Source organism: Eufriesea mexicana, unplaced genomic scaffold (genome assembly GCF_001483705.2).
Source record: "Eufriesea mexicana isolate 0111107269 unplaced genomic scaffold, ASM148370v2 scaffold605, whole genome shotgun sequence".
NCBI lineage: Eukaryota > Metazoa > Arthropoda > Insecta > Hymenoptera > Apidae > Eufriesea > Eufriesea mexicana.
Window position 1 is genome coordinate 558,337 of NW_016908762.1, and position 24,355 is coordinate 582,691.

Genomic DNA, 24,355 nt, shown 5'->3' on the forward strand with positions numbered 1-24,355 from the left:
CTAGTATGAATATTAACGTAACCACGCGGAACGCTCGTTGTACGATCTCGCGAATCCACCTCTATTGTCAGAACTTCGTTACCTTTAAACGAGTACAAGTGCATTTTCCAAAATACATTCGCTGTTACGAAGAAACGGATGCACGAAAGGCAGGAAACGTGTTCAGAGAGTTTGTTGCACGGATATACGAGTGGGGGGGGCAAAGTGGTTTTGCGTTTGTTTCGCTTAATCCCTCGCGGGCTGACACACTTTATGCATACTTTTCGACCGAGTGGTGTTAATTTATTCGAAATACAAACTTCTAGTCGATTATTCTAGAGAGAAAGTAGAGAAGATCGAGCGTGTTCGATAAATGGAAAGTTTCCAAACTCGATCGATATTTAATTCTTCTCGTGGTAAAAGCGATATTTTATTTTCAAAGATCGTTATTAGGATGATCAACATCGGTAACGGTCGACGACGTAACTTTCGAATACGTTTTGCCGCGAATTCCACCCCAAGAGGGATTAATTACGAAGCGATGTTCGCCCCTGCTACGACCAAGTGGATTGGCCGGTCGTAAAAGGGGGAATCGTTAGGAGTTTCCGACATCTAGGCATATAAAGTAGAATGTGGCGTAATACCAGGTAAGTAATTAAGAAATTACAGTAGTCCGCCAGCAGCTTGACCTCCTTCGCCTGATAGAGGACCTCGATGATGTTATTCGGCTCTACGTCGACGATCACGTTGCAGATGGACAGAGAGCGAATCTCCTTCAGGACCGATCGATAATCCGGTCCATCGCCGAGCCTTCTGATCGTGATCACGCTGTCCTTCTTCCGCCTCATCGACAGGGCCTTTTGAATTCGCGAGAGGCCGTCGTTGTTTTGGTAGACGGCCGCGAAAGTGTTCCATTTCATGGACACGGCCACGTCTGCGATCGCCTGGAAAACGTTTTCCCGATTTTCATCGATGGACGACGCTCGGACTTTAAGCAACGTCAGCGTTACCTCGGATGGAGCTAAGCTGACAGGTAAGCGGTCGTTGAGCCGACGACGATCGTCTCGATCATCGGCGCATCGACGCAATTGCAAGGGCGGAAATGCAACGGTACGACCGCGATAGACCGGATGACATAGTGGCAGTGCCACGTTGCAAACGCGCGGTGTAACGGTGTAAGTGCGGCAGCGGAAGCGGGGCGATGTAACGACGCAGATGCAATAATGCAAATGCAATAACGCGTGTATTAGTGCAAGTGCACCGGCGCATATGCGCGCTGCGTGTGCAGGCTACAAGCGTAATAACGTTAACGCAGGGTCGCAACTGCGATATCGCGCGTGCAACTGTGGCGATGCGAGTGCAACTGCGCAGCTGCATCGGGGGGAAGTGCAATGCCGTAAGTGCGATAATACGAATGCGGGGACGCGAGTGCGATCTTGTAAGCAATGGTGCCAATGCAATCTCGCGGGAAAAGGTGCAGCTGCAACGGTGTAAATGCAATAATAAAAGCGCACGAAGGTTTATTTTTTCCTTTTTACGAAATCGTACACCTCTCGCGCGACAAACGCGAAAACGAATGCCGGATCGTGTTCTTCATCGCGCACGCGGCAGTGCGGGCAGAATAACGAGAAAAATAGGAAAGCAAACGCGCAATTGCACGCTGGACCACGAATACTCAAGTGTCACGAGAGTTTAACGCCGTTTTAATGCACCATTCTAGTTACGTACTAAAGTCCCGCGTCTTAATTACCGCGTCGCGAAATAAAAGGCTGTACAGGTATATTCGTACATTATCCGCAACTACGCGAAACAGTTCCCGCGTTTCCGCGCTTTATCCCGCGATACGTGTAAAAAGTTCGCGGACTCGTGTAAAACGCGTTCCATTTCGTCGTAATTGTCCCTCGATAATGGCGTAAAGTAGAAGGGAAACTCGCGGATCGGATTTAACTCGTCCTACGTCGATCCGACGGTATTTCGCGTTTCTCTTTTTACGACTGACCTTATCGAGCTTGCGACAACGCCGTTAATGCCCGATCGCTATCGAATTCGTCGTTTAAACGGCGAAGCTGTTAATTTCTTGCCGATTTAAGCGATTCATCGGCTTCGTTGCGTTTGGAAATTTATATCTTTACTATTACCACGATTAAAATCTACGCGACGATGCTCCGTTTGACGAGAGAGAAAGAGAGAGAAAAAAGCTATAAAAGTTTCGCACGCGGAGGGACCGGTTGTTCGACTGCGATATTTAAAAGTATTAGTTTGCACGAGAGACGACGCGACGTGACCGTTCGAACTCGCGTTTAAAGCCGGAAAATCGTCCAGGAATTCGTCACGAGCGGATCGTTGTCAGTGGAGGAAACGTTGAACGTCGCGACGCGCGCGATAAATTAACGGAACCGTCGAGTTTGTTCGGGCATGTGAAAATTCGACGGACGAAAAATTCGCCGCGTTTCCTCCTGCGGGAACGGCGTAAAAATGCCGCGAACGGAGAGTCGCTGTGAAACAAAACGACAAATAGGAAAAAAAAGAGAGAAAAAGGGGGGGTGGGGACAAGTGAAACGAAATAAAAGCCTTCAAAGGGCAAGAGGACTAGAGAGAATATTGAAATATTTTTACGTTCCAGTGGGGAGGAATTTTCCGATAAAACGGTGATATTTCGCGGATCGGAAGCACGCGGGAGGAAAAGGAAATCAAAGCGGAAACGGACGTGCAAATTACGCGCACCTTTCAAAATTCTTATTACCCGAGTGGAAGTACAAAACGGGGGATTCACGCGTGTGCGAAAAATGCGTTCCGGTGTGTAATTACGTTTATGAAACTCGTTACTCGGGTCTTTCGACGGTTATACTTCGTAACGAAGTACAGATTTGAAGTAACCGATAACGGACGCGGTGTTTGCATACTCGTTAACGGTTCCCGTTATACTTCGTCGGGTAATTCCCGTATCCGGCGAAATAAAAGTTGCACACCCGTTCGCCATTTTAATATTATTAGCATCCGTTAACGAGCGTCGAGTCGTAAGACTCGTATTGATCGGCGATATATTCTAACATTAATGGCTTCCCGCCGCGCCTCTTCGCGTTTTACGCGTTTAACGCTTCCTTTATATTCTCATTTCCTCGTTTCTTCTTTCTCGCAATCATATTTATGCATCGAAGGGGCAAAGCCCGGGCACACGCATTGTACCAATTACCATGGGGATTTAACTAACCTAACACACGGCCAGGCGCTTTAATTGCGCTATAAAGATCGAAAAGCTAAGTAATCCTTTACACCCGCCACGCTCGTTCGTCGACAATTTTAATTAGACTTAATCGGGGGGACCTGTTCGATCGGTATCAACGTTTTTCGTTTGTTTTCCCGCCGCTGCCCGTGAAAAGGGTGCCTGAACAAAAACTCATCCGGCGTCGTTAGCCGAAGTTCGGTCTTTGATCGCGCTCATTAGCCTCGACTAGCCGGTTTAATGCGCCAGCTACTTCAAGACCGCTCGATTTGCCTCGTTAAACGAGTAATTTAAAATGCATCGAAATGCCACCTCCGTCGCGGTGCTCGCCCTCGCGTATTTCCCTCTGACCCGATATTTTTCTTTCGCGTCCTTTCCCCTTCCCAATCGTCCTGGCCAAAACTCGCGCTTTCCCCCTATACACTCCTTCACGATCAATTACTCCGCCGTAATTTCCTCCTTTTTCCTCCTCTTTTTCCTCGCGGGTAAATACACGTTCGCGCGGTCCAACGCGCAACCAAGATACTCGCGGCGTCCAATTTCCCGGTGATTTTCGCGTCAAATTTTCGCCGTTTCGCGTGAAACCAAGTACGAAAGGTCGCGATATTTTTTCGACACGGTGAAATCATCGTAATCGAATCTTCGAACCTAGACATCTATCCTTTCAAGCAGCGATTAAGATCCTCCACCTCTGAGAAACGAAACGTTCGATTTCCGCTTACCTGGCCGACCATGTCGCTGTCGGGAAACACGTTGATGGTCATAGGTTTCGGGTTCTTTGGCTCCTGGTCGGCCTGCAACTCCTCGTTCAGCCGCCAGAAATAGTCGATGTGAGGCACGTCGTACCGCGCCGCGATGCTCGCGACAATTCCGTAAGTGGACGGGCTCGAAGGGCCGAAGATTGCCGCCACACCCTGATCCAATAGCTGGCAAGCTGCAACATTAAAAGGCGTTAGGTTAGCCAGGCCGGTCAGGGCAAATTGCATCGCGGGGTTGGTCCACGAGGACGGCTACGTAAGCTGGTAACCGAGGAAACCTCGAGACGCGCGATAATCGCGAAAATCGGGATTTGATCAATTCCGCATGGCTTAAGTCCCATTTATTCCTACCTCTCGCGAAACCGTGTCGGAGCGATGGAATTTCGAAGGAAAGTCAATCAATATTCCATCCTCCGTGTCCCGCGACCCAGAAGAAACGGTGCTCGAGCGGCACGAGCGTACGGAAAGTAATCTTATTATTCGTTTCAATTTCAAGGGGACGAAAAGGAGAAAGGGGAGGGAAAAGAGAAAGCAAGAAGAAAGGAGCCATTTAAATATCGAGTTGCATCGCGAGGTAAAGAGGTCCAATTACGCTTTATTATCGCCCCGCCCCACGACCCGTCCGCTTCGCGACAGGATTTAACGCGAAATTTATCGCGTCGATCGGATTCGAGGGGTTCACCGCGCTCGATCACAAGAAAATCAGAGGCTGCTATCCCTGATCTCGTTGGATCCTGTTCACGGATATCGACGATGCTCGTCGCGTTTCCTTCACAATTAACGAAGATAAAACGTTTAAATTTCTCCCGATCGAACGACCGTGTATGTTCCACCGTTAATTGGTTCATTAGCAGTTTTCATCTTCCGGCCAGGTGATTTTGCTTCGCGTGCACCTCCAACCGGAGGTAAAAACTACTCGCGACGATGGCAGACACGCCCTGCGAGTCTTGGCATGGCTATCGAGCATTTCGTCCGAGTAAAAATCACCGAGGTAGTTCGAGGTTCGTAATTTATTGGAAACAAAACCGTTTTATCAAAGACGGTAGAACTTTTCCGAGACTTTTCGGGTGGTCTACACGCTATAGCGTGTAAATAGTCGTCCATTCGTGAAATACCTATACGCAATGGGGATAAATCGACGCGAGACAAGCGTCTTATTGGCAAAATGTTACAAATATCGCAACGATCATGGAAATTGGCAAGGGACCAGGTCGAAGTAGGCAAAAGGGAAATAGACGAATGCTGATCAGACATTGTGGCTGTAACTGTGTACACGTAGATATATATTATATATTCATACAAACCAGCGACGGCGGTCCTGAAGCTGTCGGTATTAACCTTCACCTTTATTATGACGGGATCCAGCTCGAATGCGGGTGCGACGTGCTCGAATTTCGCTTCCTCCACAGCCTTTTCAAACGCAGCCATGTGGTCCTCGTCGCCTTCATGAAAGATTGCACCTGACAACAACGGGTAACGTGACGTATTATTCGGCCATCTTATCGGCGCCATTACTACTAGCTTCTAAATTTTTCTCCCAATCTTTCGCGAAAATTCCACCGAGTTCGGTGCCAGCCAACTTTTACGGCTGGCTCCGACTCGGTTGAATCGAAATCTTTGGATACTCGCGAATGTCTCGTCTGTTTCTGCTAATTCTCCATCTTTTCGTTACCACGAAAGAGTATAGCCATAAAATGCCCCTCGTTAAAAATTAATAACGGAATAATGAGATATGCGTCTGCGCGTTTATCCGATATCGTATCCCTTGCTGCTTTTATTTTCCTTTGTTTTCTTTTATTTTCTTCTATTTTTCCATCCGAGGCGGAAGATACAAGACTTGGAACGCCAGATACCGTCCATACGGTAAATGTACGAGGTTTCGAGGTGATGGCATACCAGGGGCCAATTCCGCGATGGTGAACCGGGTAAGTATAAGAATTTAGAGGAACGAGCTAGTTTCGAGATAAAATGTGACGTCTTACGTGGCTGAAGATCATCGCGGAGTTACGGTGCACAGTAGGGAATTTCGTCAAAAAGCTGGCCAAAAGTCAATTTTTCGAGTGCAAAACAGCGTTTCGCTACTATGACACGTTTCTTACATACATTTCGATGAATCAAATGGTCATCGATTACCGAGATGTAGGTCATCAAAGTTGTCGAAATTTACAGCTCCTATATGTCTTCAGATTTACAGCGTGTTCGATATACCAGCACGTATTGTACTTAAAACACTGTGCGTTTCAAACATTTTCCCCATAAGTTGCATCCTATAAACGTAAACTTTGCAATTCCATAATACAAAATAACTCTGAACTTACTCGTGTAACTCTTGTTCCAAGATACCATAATTTTGAATAGTCGTTTTGTGCACGACACGGTGAGGCCTGGTAATTGGTATCATTTTCCAAAGAAAAATCTTTGGCATATGATATCAAGCTAAGAGCTACGCAAGCATTCGTATGTAAACGAAGATAAATTAAGATCGTTGTGAATTTTGACCTCATTTTTATTACACGAGACAGTGTCGACATGTGAATTTCTGTTCGCGAAAAGAATTTCCAAATTTTATTTTTCGTTTTTCCTTTGACTTCGAATTCGAAATTAGCAAGAGACACGAATTTTCGTTGAAATCGAAAGACATCTTCGTATTTTGACTAGCCTTTCGTTGAAATTTCCCACTGAGCGCGAGTTCGTACTCGGTTGGTACCTTGGCGTGTTTAAAGTAAGATTCCTGTTACGTCTGAGAGACTGTTGTTACGAGGGTTGTTTATAAAGAGCGCAAAGGAAGCCAGCCGCGCGTGTTGTGGTTTCATTTCAATTATAAAACGTTTTTAGAAATTAAGTTTTTGCCGCGGTAGAGCCGTAGCTCAGAATTTTTCAGCCAGTTTATATTTTTATAATTGCGTCGGGTAATGGGAGGATAGAGTGGTTTAAATAGGCTAATTAGAAAATGAAATTGCACGATATCGCAAGCTCGTGCTTCGTGGCCTGATTTCCCGTATTGTGCCCGCATATCTGCTATCTGGCTATCGCGAAGCTTCGAAGTAGATGGGACGAACGTCGAAGACAATTCGATCAAAGGCAGACCAATCTGCGTACGTCAGGATGATCGATACGAATCGAAGAACAATCGAGTTGATTGTTTCGCCAACGATACATTAATATTCCATGAACGGTAAGATTGATATCTATGCGATTATTAAAAGTGTCCCAATCACCCACATTCGACCGTAAAACTTTGAAAATCCATAAAACGGAACAAAATCGTGCCACCGCGTTAATATTAATTCCCCCTTTGTCTCTTGACCCGAACTTCGAATTATCGCGTTTAATATCGAATCACGGTATTCCAAACTTTTCGTTCGCCGTCGCGCGGAAATTTTTCGAAAATTCAACGTATCTGTTGCGTTTTCCTCGCAAAGAGGAAGCGGAGTCGCGATCCAACAGCAAACAGCAGGAAGTCGACCACGGGGAACGATTTAATGCGAATTAGCTAGGACCCTCGAGCATCCTGACCGGATAAATTCAAACTTCTGTTCCTTTTATTGTCGCTCGCTCGCACGTCGTTGAATTTCCACCGGAAGAAAGCGATTTCCACGGCGAGAAATTGTCCAATCTCGTCGAAGCTTCTGCCTTCCGTCGCGATCTCGGCCAATCTTTCGCCGGCACGCTCGAGCGAGTTCGAAAGTCGTCGTCGTCGTTTGAACGACGTCGAAACGCTCGCGGGAGAAACCGATCGTCCCTGTGTTTCGTCGAATGAAAATTCGTTCGCGTCGCCACGAAACGATCCCGTGTTTCACGTTGCCGGAATTTAATTAGAAACGTGGACGTCGGCCCAGCTGGCTGGGGGTTGCAGAGCCGAGGGGGTGAGTGCAACCCGCGATCGAATGTAAATGGCGAAAGCTCGATTTTTCGACCCTGCATTTCGAGTAACTCGAACGACACGGAAGAACAAGTGTCGGTGACACGCGAATGCGAATTATTCTCGCGCGAATTACGTTGACTCGATTCATTAGTTTGGGCGATTAAGACTGCACCACCGACGAAGCGAATTTCGCGTGTAAAGTTTGAAATATTACCCGTCGTTGGAAATTTGTTACGGATAACGAGATATTAGGATCCAGCTGAAGATTTTCGCAAGTTTATTCGTCGCTACGGGGTGACATAATCGTAAATTTCGGGGTGAAATATATTCGCGACTCTCAGATAGGAATATCAAACAGCACCGCGATTATTCGTGAGTATACCTTGGAACGACTGCGGAAAAATTGTAGGAAAGTGATAATTTGAACGCTGTAATATTTTACGGTGGGTCGCGTGATCCGCGATTTCTATCGCGTTACCGCGCAAATCGCATTAAAAATATTACGCGTCAACGGGCTCGAATGGATCACGCGTCAACGCTAGTTTTCACGCAAAAAAATAGGGATAAAAAAACTCGCAGCTTTCGTCGAACAATTCAAAGAGACGTTCGGTTACACGCTGTGTTTTAAAACCGGTTCGTAATATTGAATTCCGAATCACGGTTAGCGCGATACCATTCTTTCATCGTCGCGGGATGACAGATTCATTTCGAACGTATAAAATTCTGGGAACAGAACGGTCACAGGAGCAGATCAATTGCTCGTGTATTTTTGATTTCGCAGCGGCTCTGAATAAATTCGGAAAAACCATTCCCAAAAGGCATAGGAACCGAAAAAGAGAAAAAAGAAAAGTCTGATGAAATTCGGAAAAGAAACGCAGAGAGCAAATATTTCTAACGAAACACCGCTATCATTTAGCCTTTCAACGTCGAACGGGTCAAATTTGCGTACAACACTCGACAATTCCCGTTTAAAACGAATTTATTAAGCCCGTCCTTTGTTTCATTATTCGCTGTTTCGTTTGAGTTGTCGCATATTCCGATCGGAATTTTCAACATCTCCCATAACGACGACAATCGAGGTTACCGCAGCACGAAAAACCCTTCGCAAATAGTCGGCGTAGCCGTTGGCAGCTACCCCCGCAACGCTTTCGTTTCAGCCCCAGAATTCGCGAATTTCCAAAACATTTCGTCCCGAAACTATTTTAACGAGCGATAGACTTTTCCCGCATATTTCGTCCCCGATAGCACCGCGACGCGTAGCGATCGTTGGCGCAATATTTTCCAGCCTTTCCCGCGCAATTTTATGCAAATCCGTCGCGAAGAATATCGATGGCGCGCCGCGTGCGTCGATCGGGACTGCGTCCCACGGACATGCTCGAAATCTATCGACGTTAATAATAAACGAGATGTTTAATGCATATTTCATCGCGCTAATTATACATTTGACACGCGGCCGTTGCCCGAATGTAACTCGCACGCGTGTGAGCTGGTGGAATAGGCTCGGCAAACGAGATCTCGACATCGGTCATGAAGATAATTTCAATCGTTCGGCCAACACGGGATTACGCGACGAGCCCATCAGCCAGTGGCCGAACCTGACTGGCAGCCCACTGCATGTCGCGTTTCATATCGATACTTAGACACAGCACCATAATCTCCGGCCTGCTGTGGCGATTCGACGTCTATGCCGGGATTACGCCGGCAATAATGGCTCCTGATTATCGTGAAATCAATAAGTGGCCGTGGATGCCTCTTCGGCGGTCGTGGCAGCACCGTTTCGACCAAGAAGCGTCAAGACACGGGGGGTTTTATTCGTATACGGAGATAGGGGTGGCTGGGGAGTCAGCCGATAAGGAATTCCTCGATGTAATGGGTCTATTTATATGCGAGAGGCGATGCGGCGAAATTTGAAAAAATTCTAATGATCGCGGCGGATAGCGGGATGAAAATCGCGGCGATAAATTGCAGCGAAATTGATTTTTCGTTATCGCCGATCGGTCGCGTAAAGCGCGAGATCGGGAAAGTTCGCGGCTGAGGGCAGGATTATTTTTGCCATTATCCGAGCCTCGCCTGTATTATGCATGTAAATAAAATTGCGGCGGAGGAGGTAGTTACGAGCATCTTCGTGCAATTCCCGGGCTTTTCCATTATCGACTTATCCGCTTTGACCGCCATGTTTCTTATATACTTAACATGCATAGGAATTTCCCTCGATGAATGCTGATATTCAAAACAGGGAACCCGTGTTTGTTCTTTTCTTTTACGGACGTCACGGCACGCGGCTCGGTGTAAGCGTAATCTGATTTCCATGAGATTAAAGGTGTTGCAAGGAGCATGACGAATCGAAAAGCTGGATACAATCTGTCTCAATTTGCTGGGTTAACATCGTGATCCTGAGACACATGGCGCCGTAAATTCGAATACGTGACACGACGATGGTGAATGCGGCGCTATATTGCGAATCAATGAAACGTGATGTTTCTTCGCGTAATGAACCAGACATTTACCGTGTCCTATAGAGGGAAAGAAACGACACCGTTCATCCCAGTGAAAATGTTCGTGAAATATTACAATGATGAATCCATTACCATCGATTGATCATCTCGTTCCTCTTTAACGAACCCCCAGCTCGGGTAATCACATTTATTAATTGTACCCTCGCGTTAACGCGTTATTCCGAGTACGCGACAGCGCTGTATCTTCTTCCTGCGTATCGAACTCATCGTTTGATCGCGTATCGTTCAATTAACCTCGGTACTAACGCGTCAGTCCAAACTGGCAACTCCATCGCGTCTTCTTGAAGCTGCTCGTCATCCATGCATCGCATCGACCTCGGCCAACGTGATCACAGTTTCGTATTAATTTACCATAGACTAATTGAAACGACGCGACGCGCGCCAGACGCTATCGTCACAGCCGTAAATTCGCCGATGTAAGTGAAAATGTTACTCCCTGTCAATTACAGCGGATGAGTAGATTAAAAGGGAAGATATCAGAGCTTCAGGCACAGCTCGCGGAATTCAGGAGTTTTACGATTAAAGACGAAAATGATATGTATGTTGTATCGCGAAGAACACGAACAAAGGAAATAGTATTAAGAGTGACTGCGGGGCAAATGGGTGTGCAGTCTTACTTCTAAGCGAATGCATGGGAACCCTCGGACCCTTCAAAAGCGGGGATATCTATGATTGTATCGAGTGATCGAGAAAGAAAGTCTGTGTATGAAAATAGAGAGTTTTGACTTTAAGTAAGGGTGCAAGAACGTAGTCGAGACATAGCGAATAGAGAATCGTGTGTTTGAGTTGAGAAAAATCTAGTAATATTTTAGTTGAAATAAATTAATTTTGTTATTAAAAAGGAGCCGTTGTTTATTAGACGCGCAGATCTCTGTCTGCACAGGATTCATCCAGCAGTAATTCTACATATATATGTATATATACAAAGTGGAGTAGAATTAATTTTAATTAGACACTAGGTATATACTTGGTCCCGCGATGATATTGCACAAGTTCCTAAAATTTGTGCGCATTCTCGCGTTAAAATGCGTTAAATGTAAGCCCGTTGTTGCAACGCTGCGAGGAGTCGAGGATTATTTTAATCTAAACGGAGTTCCCGTATACGGATACGAACGACAGAGTCGAAAAACAGTGACAATCTTATACCATCGGATTATTCGCAGCAAGGCCTGGCGAACACGGGGCGAACCAGGCCAGAGCATGGGAAGAATCCCGCGGAAATTCAGCTGCTCGTATATCCCCGTGATGTGTCGGTTGTTTCGTGGTAGCAGGATTGATCTAAACGCTGACGGTGTTACACGGAAGAAAGGGTGGCTGCGTGGCCACGGATAAATCCAGATTTTCACCGAATCGAAAGCGTCGGGGACCGCGACAGGACGCGACGACCAAGCCGCTTACCGGCTCTGCGACAAACGTGAACTTACTGGAACGTCTTAGCGTCCAGGAAATTGTTCTCCAGCGGCTGTGGTCGACGAGGGAGCGAGCAACGCTCCGGGCGGATCGTAATTGCAGCCTGTACCACGCGCGCGAGATAACGCGGACGGCAGTGTGTCCTCTGGAATGAATAAAATACGTCGTTCTTTGTGCACGTGTAGCGAATTTCAGCCACCAGTTGTTTAAAGAAATTTTTCCGCGGAAAGCTCCGTTTGTTCTTTAATTTCATCGCCTTCCATTCGACCACGCGCCAGCGAGTACTCTTCGTCCGCGCTTTTATTTCCGCTCCCTCTATCGTTTCGGTATTAGACTCGCACACGGTTTAATTAGTAGCCTGTTTCCCGTGGTTCGATGGTTGCGATTTTTCTGCAATCGCGAAGCAACGACGGAGTCGTAACGCAAGCTTACACGACTCGTTAGCGCGGCTCCGACTTGTTTCGGAGAAACACCCATGTATCATAATTGATAATTAGAGCCTCGACTCGTGAAAGTTTCACGGGTTAACGGGAATTCGAAATAACCCATCGGGTTCGTTCGTTTCCTAGTTCCCTTCCTCCGCGATCGTAATCACAAACGGTACCATCCTCTCGTCGTTTGTCCCGTTTTGTTTCCTTTCGCGAAAACGCGCGTACGTCGTTGGAAAAATGATCCCGGAATGATTTACGACGGCTGCCGTTTGATAGTAAATTGAATTTCTCCGGCGGCTATCCTGATCGAAAAATGGCGCCTCGAATGGAACCATTTTTTACGGATTCGCATTAAATCCTACGCGTGCCCGATGCCTCGGATACCACTCGTACCAACGTATCGTTCAGTGATCGATCATTCTACTTTCTTTTCCCACTCCTTATTCCGCTCCACCTTCGCGATTCGCCTTAATTCCATTACGATCGACCCGGAATCGCGAATCGCCTCGAGGTCGATTAATTTCGACCTACCGTCGATATTTCCGTAACTAGCCGGGATATAGCATCTCGACGAATTCCGGGGGAAAGATTTTTCACGGTTAATCGAATCCGTACGGAATCTCGATAATCTCGATTTACCGAAAATCGCTGGTGAACGAAACCGGATGAACGACAAACAATGGAAGTTAACGATATGCACGCGTGAAATTGCTGCAACGTGGTACGTAAATTCCGTCGAAATCCCGTTGTTTTTTCGTTCCTCCTGCTCATGTCAATATATAACGATCGTTATGGACGAATTTATGAAACACTATGGAAGATACGATCGGTAGCCAATCGAACGCGTTTGAATTATTAAAATGGAATATTTTTATTCGTTCAATAATGAATTAGTTGGGATAAAGCGGTCAGTGGTGGGTTTAAAATTTCAGCTTCTTAAATTGCACTGTCGGCCGAATCGGAGATTTCTGTAAATATTTGATACGATGTATATATATGATGTACTATGATTCATACGAGGCGAGTTATGCCGTTGAATAACGCATCGTCGGTCAGATTGGTTGATTCGCATACTGAGCGAATTAAGCATCAGATTTTTAATTAATACGCGGTATCAAATTCCTGTCACATCTATTTAACGAATATTTCTTCTATTTATGCTGCAAACGTAATATTATCGAGTCGCTTTAAAATTCACAAGCGACTGAATAATTCACCTCTCCGAATTTACGAAAATTCATAAAAATTTCAGGAGAAAAATCGAAAAGCGACAGTCACGATGATCTGGAAGCATGAAAACCGATTGAATCGCATGTATTCGGAATCCTTTATTTTGTCGACGTTAAAGTTGCAGAAAATTTGCATACTTTTCGGGAAAAAGAGGGACAATCGTGCAGCCGGAAAGCGCGATATCCAGTGGCAAACGCGAATTTCATTCGCCGTTTCGTTTGACCCGCCTGCTCGCGAAACGCGCGACGGCACCTCGAAACTTTTCCATTCGAAGACATGGCGCTCGCAGAAGCGAGCGTAATCGAAAACGGAGCGCCGCGCGGCTGATCGATCTGCCTCCCTTTGTCTTCGCTTCACTTTTCCCGGCGAAACTTTCATCTCCTATCGCGTGATAAAAGTTCGGTCCAGCGGCGGCCGATATGGAAAATCGATGCTGCGAACGTGACGCGTATTCGGCTGGGAAATCGACCAGGAACCCCGACCGATGCACCTGTCCTGGATTGACGGCGTGTTCAACAGGTCTCGCGAAAATTATGCTTCGCCTTTGCTAACTTTCTTCTTCAATTAGCAATTAGTTGCTTCGAGAAACTCCTCGAACGTTCGTACTAAATTATTTGTTCGGTGGAGAATTAGAAGATCAGAGAAAAATCGGGGTACAATTTTACGCCATCGAAACGAATCGAAATACCTTTAAAATTAAAATATTCGGGGAAATGAGGGGAAAGAAAAAGGAGGAGAGATATCGGCAAATCATCGCATTCGATTCTTTCCTATCCGATGGGTCGAGAGGATCGTTAGAATTCTATTATACCAAGACCGTAGACACGACGATGGAACGAAGCAAGGGCTTTCATTAAAATGTTGTTCGATAATTAAACATTCCAAACATGATTTTCATTTTTCCTCTTTCTTCCCGCCGTTTCGTTCTCCGCGTTAATTAAGCGGAATATCCGAGTGGAATAGGAATAAAAGCGAAAAGGGAGAAGAAAGGAGGAGAAACGTTGGTTCTGGAAGCGTGATAAATAGATGGGTAACGCGGGTGGCGCGGGCCACGGGTACGAAAAACGAAATCACGCGGTTCTTCAGCGTCGCGGGTTTCGCCTGTGCCCTCGTTGATACGTTGCGCAAACGCGGATGGTCCTCGGTGTCACGGTTGACACAGGTCCCGGCTGTTTTTTCACCCGCGGAACAATATTATTCCGTCCGTGGGAGCGTCTGGAAAAATCGAATAATCAATATCCACGACGTGATTCGCCATCTCTGTTATGGAAATGGGCCACATCCGATATCGCCTATATATCTGTACTTATTTCCACGCGGTACGGCAGCTTCCGGTGAATAGCTAGCCTCGTTAAATCGATCGCATCTACGATGAAAATATTTGCGGTCGACGGCGTCCACGTTTGCGGCCTGGAACCCGCGCCGCGGCCATTATTCACCGTTAATTCGTGGCAAAAATCGGGCAGAATTTAATCGCGGGAAAAGGTGTTCCCGCGGCGAGATATTTTCCAATCGATTGACTCGATCGCTTTCCGTGTTTTGGATAAAACGACGAGTGACAGGGGGCGAAAGTTATACCGTTTCCAACCTCGCGTTGCGTACACGGGGAAAACGTAACGAGTCGTTAAGAGGATCAGGCGTCGCTCGAGTGCAAGGAAAACTTTGGCGGAGAAAGAAGGTAAACTACCCGTCAGCCTTGGTTCGAGAGTTGGCACGTGGAGATAAAGTTTCGTGGGAACGGTCATGCTGATCCACGCGCGTAGCCCGGTTATTTTCTAGGCACCTGGACGAAGAGAAAAAGCTGGTTCGCGCACGAGCTCGGATTCTGCCTTTGATCTCGAGCCTTTTAGCGTGCCCTGTCGCGAAGGAAAGACGAGATGACTCAAGACGTTTTAATCTACGCGTAGAACAATTTGCAGTTGATTCTAAAGTGTTTCGCGAGGGTGGTTTTAAAGGCTAAGGGCGGAGGAAAGTGGCGTGGACGCAAAGGCGCGAAAGTACCAAAGGATGCGAAGCCTTTGTTGCCCCTGTTAAATAATCTATGGCTCCGGTTAATAATTTGCCGTCTGGGCGGGTTTACGACTGCATTAAATTGGAACAGCACAGCCTGTGAGCGGAGAGAGTTAAGGGCAGCCTTTACGGCACGGTCTTTCTTTCCAGTTGTACGTACAACCCCCTGGTGACAGCGGGAACTAAACGGAAGTTTTCTAAGAAAATTGTCTCGCGTCCCCGCACGGCTGGCCGTTTTTCGCTCTGGCCGGAGGTGGTCGAAGAAATTGAAAATAAGCGAGACACCTTTAGCTGTCGCTGCCGGCGTTGACTTACACTACTTTAAAGTCCTCGATGAAACGCCGCCGCTTTTACACGCGACGTCCGTTCCCCGGGAGCGGCAATTTAACGTTTACGCGAATTTATAAAAGCCTCGTATCCCGAATTCCATTACACCGGTGATAATTTGCCGAACGGTTATACCAGCGGGTAGACGAAGCGAAATTTCCTCGATAATATTAATTCGACCGAATTACGATAGGCTTCGCGAGGAGGAAATTAATAGCGGGGGAATAACGTCGAGGGTTAAGGTTGGAACTTCCTCGCGCGATTTTATTGGAATTTATGCACACACGTGTTTCGCCTGGAACTAAACTTCGACTAAGAACTCGATTTCGTTCCACCCGACATGCTTGTCATCTCCATTCTACGCTGCAGGGCTGTTCGCACTTGTACGAACTGCTTAATAATTGCTAAGCCCAACTATGTCTACTTTCGAGGAAACTCGAGATCTTACGGTACAGTGTCTCGAAAATTATTCTTATCGAGAGACTACCCCCTAATTCGTCCAAATTGAACCCTAGGTCGACGCGTAAATTAAATTCGAATGTCGACGACAGATTCGGGAGAAAGCGAGAGAGAAAGGAGGCACGAGAAAGAGAAGTTGAACGAAGGAACAAGGAGGAACGGCGAAAGTTCGACGGCAAGAACAACGATGTAATTCTAATCGGCTATCGTTGCGGCATTTACTACTTAGTTTAACTCGGAGAAATCGCGGGAAAGTCAGTTTCCGCGGGAAACTAGTTGAACCAGTCGCTGCAAATTTAACCGAGAAACTTTTAACTTACTATGGAACCGGTTCTACCATTACAACCCGATAAGAACCATATTTGACCATCTTTATTCATTCCACCTGCCGGGTTCCTTTTACGTTACCCCATTACACGGCTTCGCGAAATATCGATATTAAAAAATATTTTCAGAAAAAAATATCAACCGAAACCGTGAATTATACTGCGAAAATAATTTCCACGAGAGAGATCACCGTCATCGTCAATTTTCATTAACAGTGACGCACTACCCTGCAAGAAGGGGTGCCGTATCAGACGAGACGTGGGTTCGTTCCCTTTCAATTCTCGACGATTTTCCATCGATTTGCCAGTCCGAAATATCGTTCGATGGGAGAAGCATGGCGACGAAAATGATTAAAGTCGCGTTCGCGTTTATTCCGGAAGCGGCGTGGATAATAGGCGGCGTAATTAGATCCGTGGCGTGTAATTGTTGGTTTGTCACGATAACGCGGACCAGCGGCCTGACCGGTTCATTACGCGTTCGGATGAGCGTCACTTTGAGCTCTCGTCCTCTGTTTCGCTAAGCCCTTATCCGGCCGTAGATTACCGAGTTTCCAAGTCGACGTACCCACCGCGCGCGGCAGAATCTAATCGAGAAGCAAGGCAAGTTAACGCCAGACGAGAGGTTCAATCGCGCCAGTTTGACGAACATCGGGCTGACGCTTGTCTCGTTGCGAGACGAGAAACGACGTACCCTGACAAAGGCTGCTGCGGATAACGGGTACCAGAGGAAATAATGATCGGGGCTCTCTCGCAGTTTCTACGGTTGTTTCGTAATCGAATTCGCTCTTAAACGAATGATCATATATCGCATCTTCTTAAATCTACTATTCTACGACGCGACTAGGCTCCTAACTTTAACGACGCTTGTTCAGCAGCTTCTCGACAAGTCCGTGACTGATTACACGAGTACGTCGCGTTACGTTTTCGGATATAGTCGAGCACCGGAGTCGATTATCTCGAACCGAAGTCGTAAAGCTTCGAGAACCTACCGTAGAATAACGATGTAGCGTCTACCGAATGGTGTTTTATATCCGGCACATTCTACACCGGGTTTCGCGATCGTAGATACCGGTGTGTAGAGGTTCGATATCGAGAAAATCGAGTTCCGTAGAAACTCTCGTTTCCCCGCCGCGTCAGATCCGCTGGAATCTGATCGTTTATACCGGGATCCACGAGTCTGGTACATTATGTTCGAGAAATTTAGGATCGTTTCCGTTATACGATATGACTTGTGAATTTCACATTGCATCGAGCGAGCCGCGAATCTTTTATACCGGATCCCATGAGTTGCGAATTGTATGCTTCCATAAACATGGCGATTCGTTCGTATTGGGGTTCAGCGGCGCAGGTTTGCCGATATCGCGTCCAACGGGTGTGCGGTCATGTTTGAATCCCTCTAAAGCCAGGTTGTTTAAGTTCTACGGTGCCTTTCATTGGCCATGGGGAATCAAGTCGAGTTTATGGATGCGTTTAGCAAAGTTTGTTCCCTGTAATTCTGTTTATTTGCGCGTTTGCCCAGCGGTGTTTAATCACGATAAAACAAACGCGCGAGATTGTTACTTACGTTATCCGAGCGAGTCGCCGAAATCAACGGGAACAGCGATGGAATCGGGATAGGATAAAATTATTTCCGCGATGCACGCGTCTGGAAACGTTAAGACGATAGATCGTTAATCGCCACTGCGGCGCATTTTGATTGCAATTTTCCCCATTCTTTCGCTAACGGGTCAATAAATAACGGCAACGACGTCGTGTACAAATTTTATTGAAATCCATTTGGACTAAAGTGAATTGTTTCCTGCGTACCGGGCAGCGAATAAATCGCCGGTAATAGACGATTCGGCACTTGTTGCTTGTAAAAGGCATTTAATAAAAGTTTATCAAACACTGTCGCGTCCTGCCTCCTGAAGGCAAATTTCCTTCCATTAAACTTTCCAATTTAACCGCAACGACAACCTATGCCCGCGCTAATTTCTATATTTAGTATTTAATTTAACAACGACGAAAAGCTGTTGCGTTCCCATTCGCGTTTCAATTCCGCCGTCAATAAAGCTCGTATTTTATTATACATTCGTTGAATTCTCTCGCAATGCGGTATAAGCGTATCCAGTTTCAGAGAACTATCGACGTGTGTACATTTAAAGAGACAAAAAATTTAATCCCTCGCGCGCCACCGTTTTTACCGCAATTATTTCAAACTCTTCGCGTTAAAGCCATGTTGAATTCAGCAGAATTCCTGTTTTCTTTCCGCGACAAAATAATAAAATGACGACACGGTGATGGAAAAAAGGCGAGAAGAAAAAGGGATAAAAATAAAAAGGGTCGATCGGTAGGGTTGCGTAGCAGGCTCGTGCTTTGCACCCCATACGTGGGAAAGGTAGCACGATATACGCGTGCAATTTCCTCTTAGCATCTCGCGCGACAAGTTAAGGAGTAAATCGTTCGCGGTGAGCGATGTTCATTGGCGAAAGAAAAGCAGGGAATCCTCGAGTTTCCGACGAAATCTCGTCGCGGTGCTCTGCTTCGATTCCATTCGAACTGCGGTCGGGAATGTTCCGCAGTCGACCACGAGCTCGACTCACCCCCGCTCGTCTATACTGCCGGTCGGTGGCAAACAAAATTTGCATAAGACTGTTAATAGTACCGGATAATGGGTCCGGACGGCTGAAAGCTTTGCCAATGAAATGAAACTAGCTCGAAGTGTCGCGGTGCATTAAACCGTACTTGCGTCTGTAAAAGGGCCATTTTAAGGTCTTAACGGCGTACAGCGGGACAAAATGTCCGCGAGGCTATCAGAAATCGATCATCGGGATGTAAATGGAAAAATTACCGTGTCTCTTTATCGTCGCAACGTAATGGAAGATAATTTCAAATACGCGATTTGGTTTTCTTTTCATTTTCCCGTATAACCGATGTTCGAAATCGGTCAAATTTCACGGACCCGATTTCAGATTGTTTACCGTCGCGAAGTGGTTTTCTCCCGGTGTGTTTCAGTTCCTTTTCACGGGATTCCCGAGACCAGTGGATGAAAAACAAAATAAAGTCGACGCGCTCTGCTAGTCGAGGTCCCGATCGACGAATCGATAGCACGCAATCGACCGGAACGGGCTGTTCACGAATGAAAAGAGGGTAGCTCAGCCAGTCCATTCGTATAATTCGATGAATCCTGTACAGACGTTTTGTAGATTAAATTCGGACCGGTACGCGGATAGATTAAACATAGAAACATCTTTATTCGCTGTCAAAGTGTCAATCGTCTTCGTTGTTTTCTTCTACCTCTAGGCACCTCGTACATTCACTAGGAATTCACTCGTCCAATGAGACACGGTGAAATTATCGAGCTCGGACATAAACAAAAATTTTCACCATAACCAATCGGTTATTCGAGACGAAAAATCGATGAAAATCCAAATTTCTTTCGAATTCGCCTTTTGCTCTTGCAGATTTCGCCATTGTCGCCTTCCTCGTATCGAGTTAATTAAAAGAAATATCGCGCTGAATTAGTAATACAAGGCGTTTAACGGAATTAATTTAGTAACATCGCGATAAGCGAATTAACGTTGGACGGGACGCATTGTGCCTGTTGAAATGGAGTAATTTAATATCTCACCGATTCGTTCGATCCGCGTGGCAGCATCTTCGATAATCAAGTGTCCTCGTGCCATTAATTCGTCGCGAGAGTGCCGGAAATGCGCGAGACCGGTGAAAAGCGACCAACGCGACGCGAGTTATCGAGTTCAGCGTAATACTGCCCGCGTCTGTGGTCACTGGAAAGCAGTCCGCGATTAAATGAACTGCCATCCGCGGATTTGGAATATGGAGTTAGAATTTCGTCGTTGTTTGCGAATAAATAAAACACGACGCGGAAAAATGTCAGAATAAATAAACAGTCAGAGAACCGGGCGAATTGGCTAGAAGTTTTGGTAAACATAAAAACACCACGATCCAGCGATTCCATCGCGTTTTATCGTCCCGATTCCCGCTTCCACGTTCACGGCTTCCGATTCATCAGGCGATTCGTTGAAAATGTCACAACGCGTTTTACCCATGCATACTCGTCGTGGACGAAAAAGCACAGGGCTGGAAAGCCGCGTGGAGAGGCTCGATATAATCTCGCATTAGTATACCGGCACGTTTAACGGTTCATCAATTAAAACGACATTACAATGGCGCAAATTGCGAAACATGGTCGGTTATTATCCCGAATAGTTGCACAGTGGGCACGGTTCCCTATGGTAATAATGTCGGCTTTATTTATAACTTGGTTAAAATTCAACGGTAACCGGTTGGTCCAACGGGTGACCCCGTAATCTAACACGAGTTGACCGTGTCCACCTTGAATCTTTAATGCGAAGACAAACGGGCAGCAACGGGAGAGACACACGCGCCCTGGGTATCCGCTGTTCGCGAAAACTCGTGAATTTTTACGAGTCTTCCTTTAAAGGGACTTTTCCTTCGAGTAGAACACGGCAATGAACCTTGGAATGTACAGAGAAGCGGGAACGCGTTTAAATATTTTCCTTGCCGAAATGGAGAAAAATTAAGGTAATCTCTGGAAACGCGGCGAACAGGGAGACGTTAAAAGCACGCAAGCCACGGTATCCGTGCGAAAAGAGCGGAAACAGAGTATCGTTACTCGAAATGTAAACTTTTAAAGTGGTCGTAATCCCGATTATAATTGCGTTCGCGAAATAATCTGCCGCGGCATCGGGTCTCCTTAAACGACCGCGTCGCGCGAGACACCGTTGACTTTTCCCTCCCCGAAACGTTAGATCTGAATTTTTCCCATTGCAACGTCCGCGGTAGTCCTTCGAACGAGAAGGAGAATCTATAGGAAAACGTAGAACCATTTGCCAGGGTTTTTAAACGGCAACGTTGACTCCGATGGCGTACACCGTTTACGCTGAAAGCCCTCGGCCAGATGTCCTCGCTGTATCGAAAGTCGAAGAAGCATCGCGCGGGGTGGGAAAATAGTAAAATAGCGCCGGACAGACCGGCCTCGGAGCCTTCGAATAAATGGAAAAGACTATCCTCATTATCCCATGACGGACCGTTTTCTCCGTCTGACCTCCATTCATCGATTCGCTTCACGCTTAAAACGCTCGGCGATAAATGAAAGCCTCGCGCGAATAAAAGGAAGAATCACGGGGCAAAAAATCAGCATTGTTCTACCTCCGGCAATTAAATAGCCACGGCGAAACTTCGACAGCTTTTGTGCTCCGAATTTGTATTGCTCTCCTACCGACGTGTTCAACGAACGTTTGCTATTCGATATCTGCCGAAGACTCGTCTCTCGGAATGGTACACTGGGAAAACGCGGATTTAAACGAACGATGCTTCTTTGTCTTCCGTCGATTATATTCGTCGACTTATCTCAGAGCCTGTCTTCCCCGGGACGGTCAAAGAAGACGATCCCCTTTCGTTTTCTACGTTCGGGGAATCAAGGGGCAATCGAATGTACGCTAGTCAGAGGCATCGGAGAAGGATAAGATAATTTGGATGAAACGTAGCAAGAGGTTCGTTAAGGCGAAGAAACGCGAGAAATTCGTTAAGGATACCTCCGAGATGAGCGATTCGTTGCTCAGCGATGGGATGCGAAAAACGATTAACATAATATTTCCCTAATTTGAGAAATTGAACGTAATAGCTGGATGGAAATGCTGTCCGGTATCTCGATATTCCGTAAGGGTCTAGCTTTCCTTGGGTGTCGTGGCCTTTGATCCATAATCGTATCGCTAATTTCATTCGCGATTAAACGACTCGTTTAGCCAGTCGAGATAGCGTAGCCATGCTATAACGAATACTTTCTCGTATCCTCGAAAGTCTAACTACGTGGAAGGAAAAGTTCAAGTTCACGGGTCAGATATAAAGCAAGAAATTCCTCAAGCGTTCGGTCATATCGTATGGGAACATCTTGCTTTATATCGGGCAAGTAAAGTTTATCGCGGAGCGGAACGAGGCTCGGTAGAATTTTCCAAAGCGACGAGTCAGTTTTGGCCGATTAAACGGTCGTTGGACGCCGGCGTCGAGAAGAAAACTTCAGCCTGACCAGAGGAGCAGTTCTTCCGGCGGCTTTTAACGTGTCCTCGAGAAATCCTCGCCGGCACTCCGGCCGTTTTCGTCCGCTGCGAAAATGCCGCGGCGAATACGCTTTTAAACGAGTTCTTTCGCCGGGACTCGTTTAATTTCATTCGTTGGAAAAACTCCACTTCCCCTCGCGGATTCTTCTACCAGCCCGCTTTCCCGCCTGCCGCCCGGCCCACGGCTCTTCCAGACTCCTTTGACGCGGTTGGAAAAGCCCAGACGAGGAAAAATATTTCCTTTCAACGGCCACTCGTTCAAACTTCGACGCCCAACCGCTGAAAAATCGGACCAGAGATTCAGCTCACCCCTCTCCGCGCCTCATTAATGTTTTCTCACGGAATTATTTCTTTCCCTCCTCGTCCGCCTTGTCCCGAGTCCCTGCCTACAGCCTGGCTACGGGTCAGCCCGACTTACGTGCACCGGCAAAAAGCGCGAATCGCACTCCGATTCCCATGAATATGTAACGAGTGTCAACCGACCGCGATATTTTCCCCCTTTCCACGGCGAAATTCCGTCGGTGAACGATTACGAAAGTGTAACCGCTGGGAACGTGGTCGATGGAGGGTTGCGCGACGGATCTAGGGGTGCTTGCGGAACGCTGCATCGAGTTTGCGATGTTTTGGCAGTGGTTAGACATCCGAGTAGGGGGTGCGGATGTCGTTGGATTTGATTTTGATAAACTCCGTGATTAACATGACATTTTCCATTGAAAGCCGAAGAGAGATGACGAGGACGAGAGAAAATTATCTACTAATTTTCAGTCAGGGTGTTTGAAATTTAGAGCGAAATTCAGAGTGGATTATGCTTCCGTGCAACCGTAATCGACGAGTTTCTTACTGGCGTACTTCGGCACGCCGCCGCCGTAAGAAGGGAATTGGAATTAAAAATCCAACGGGATAAGGAGATATAATTTTATAGCCAGCAATTATACCCGACATAACCGCGACTCTTTAATTCCTCCTCGTTGCACTTACGGACAGCTTTTTACGATATTGTCCTGCCGTATAAATTACGCAGATTTATTCAGCACGAGGGGCTTCTTGCTTCGGCAGCGATTAAAATTTCTTTGTAAATTCGCCAGGGTTGCCGCGATTTTCAAAGGGAATGCAGAGAAAGGGAACGGGGGTAGTAGGCGTCTGGAGTCCCGCAATTTTTCTTCTTTGATACGGGGAATCATCCGCGCTCTGCGCGGTTGCTACGATATCCCAGGGGAAGAATGGGGGGCTACGTTAGGAAGAACTGGTTTAATTAAACTTATAACTATTATCCACAAAGTCGAGCTTAGCCGTGCTATTATCGGGCCAGCAATAGAGTGACGCAAAGGGAGCAAAGAACGGCAGGGATATAAGACGAAACGGGGAACTTCCGTATCTCTTTCGACGATAATATCGGCGAAAGAATTATAATGAAAAAGAATGAAAGCCAGCGACGATATTATTTTTCGACGTTACGCCACACTCTCGTGCCTACTCTCTCTCTTGCTCGGCTAGTGGATCGAGGGAGAGAAAGAGAAGAAACAGAGAAAGGGAAGAAAGCAGAGTATTCGAATCGTTAGGAAAGAGAAAGGCGGGAATAGATGAGGAGGAAGGAATACAATTAAATTCCTTGTTCCCGTTATTAAAATTTCTAGGGCGTCCTTAACGAGATCTCTCGCGGCCGCAGCGCGTGGTACGCGTTAAATATTTGCATACGCGTAACTGGTCGGTTATAAAAATTAATTGGTCTACGCTTTCGTCC

General features: G+C 46.6%; 1 protein-coding gene across 3 annotated transcripts in view; it reads right to left on the reverse strand.

Moving 5' to 3' along the window:
- The window catches only part of LOC108546084 (glutamate receptor ionotropic, kainate 2), a 54,161-nt gene that overhangs the window by 12,127 nt on the left and 17,679 nt on the right, over positions 1 to 24,355 (reverse strand). For 2 of the 3 annotated variants that reach the window (XM_017898011.1, XM_017898010.1), the window contains exons 3-5: positions 5,265 to 5,420; positions 3,925 to 4,136; positions 624 to 923 (exon numbers count right to left, since the gene is read on the reverse strand). In XM_017898011.1, the coding sequence (XP_017753500.1) occupies positions 624 to 923; positions 3,925 to 4,136; positions 5,265 to 5,420 (668 nt within the window). The remainder of the gene's footprint in view (positions 1 to 623; positions 924 to 3,924; positions 4,137 to 5,264; positions 5,421 to 24,355) is intronic. The other variant, XM_017898012.1, reaches the window with a different exon arrangement.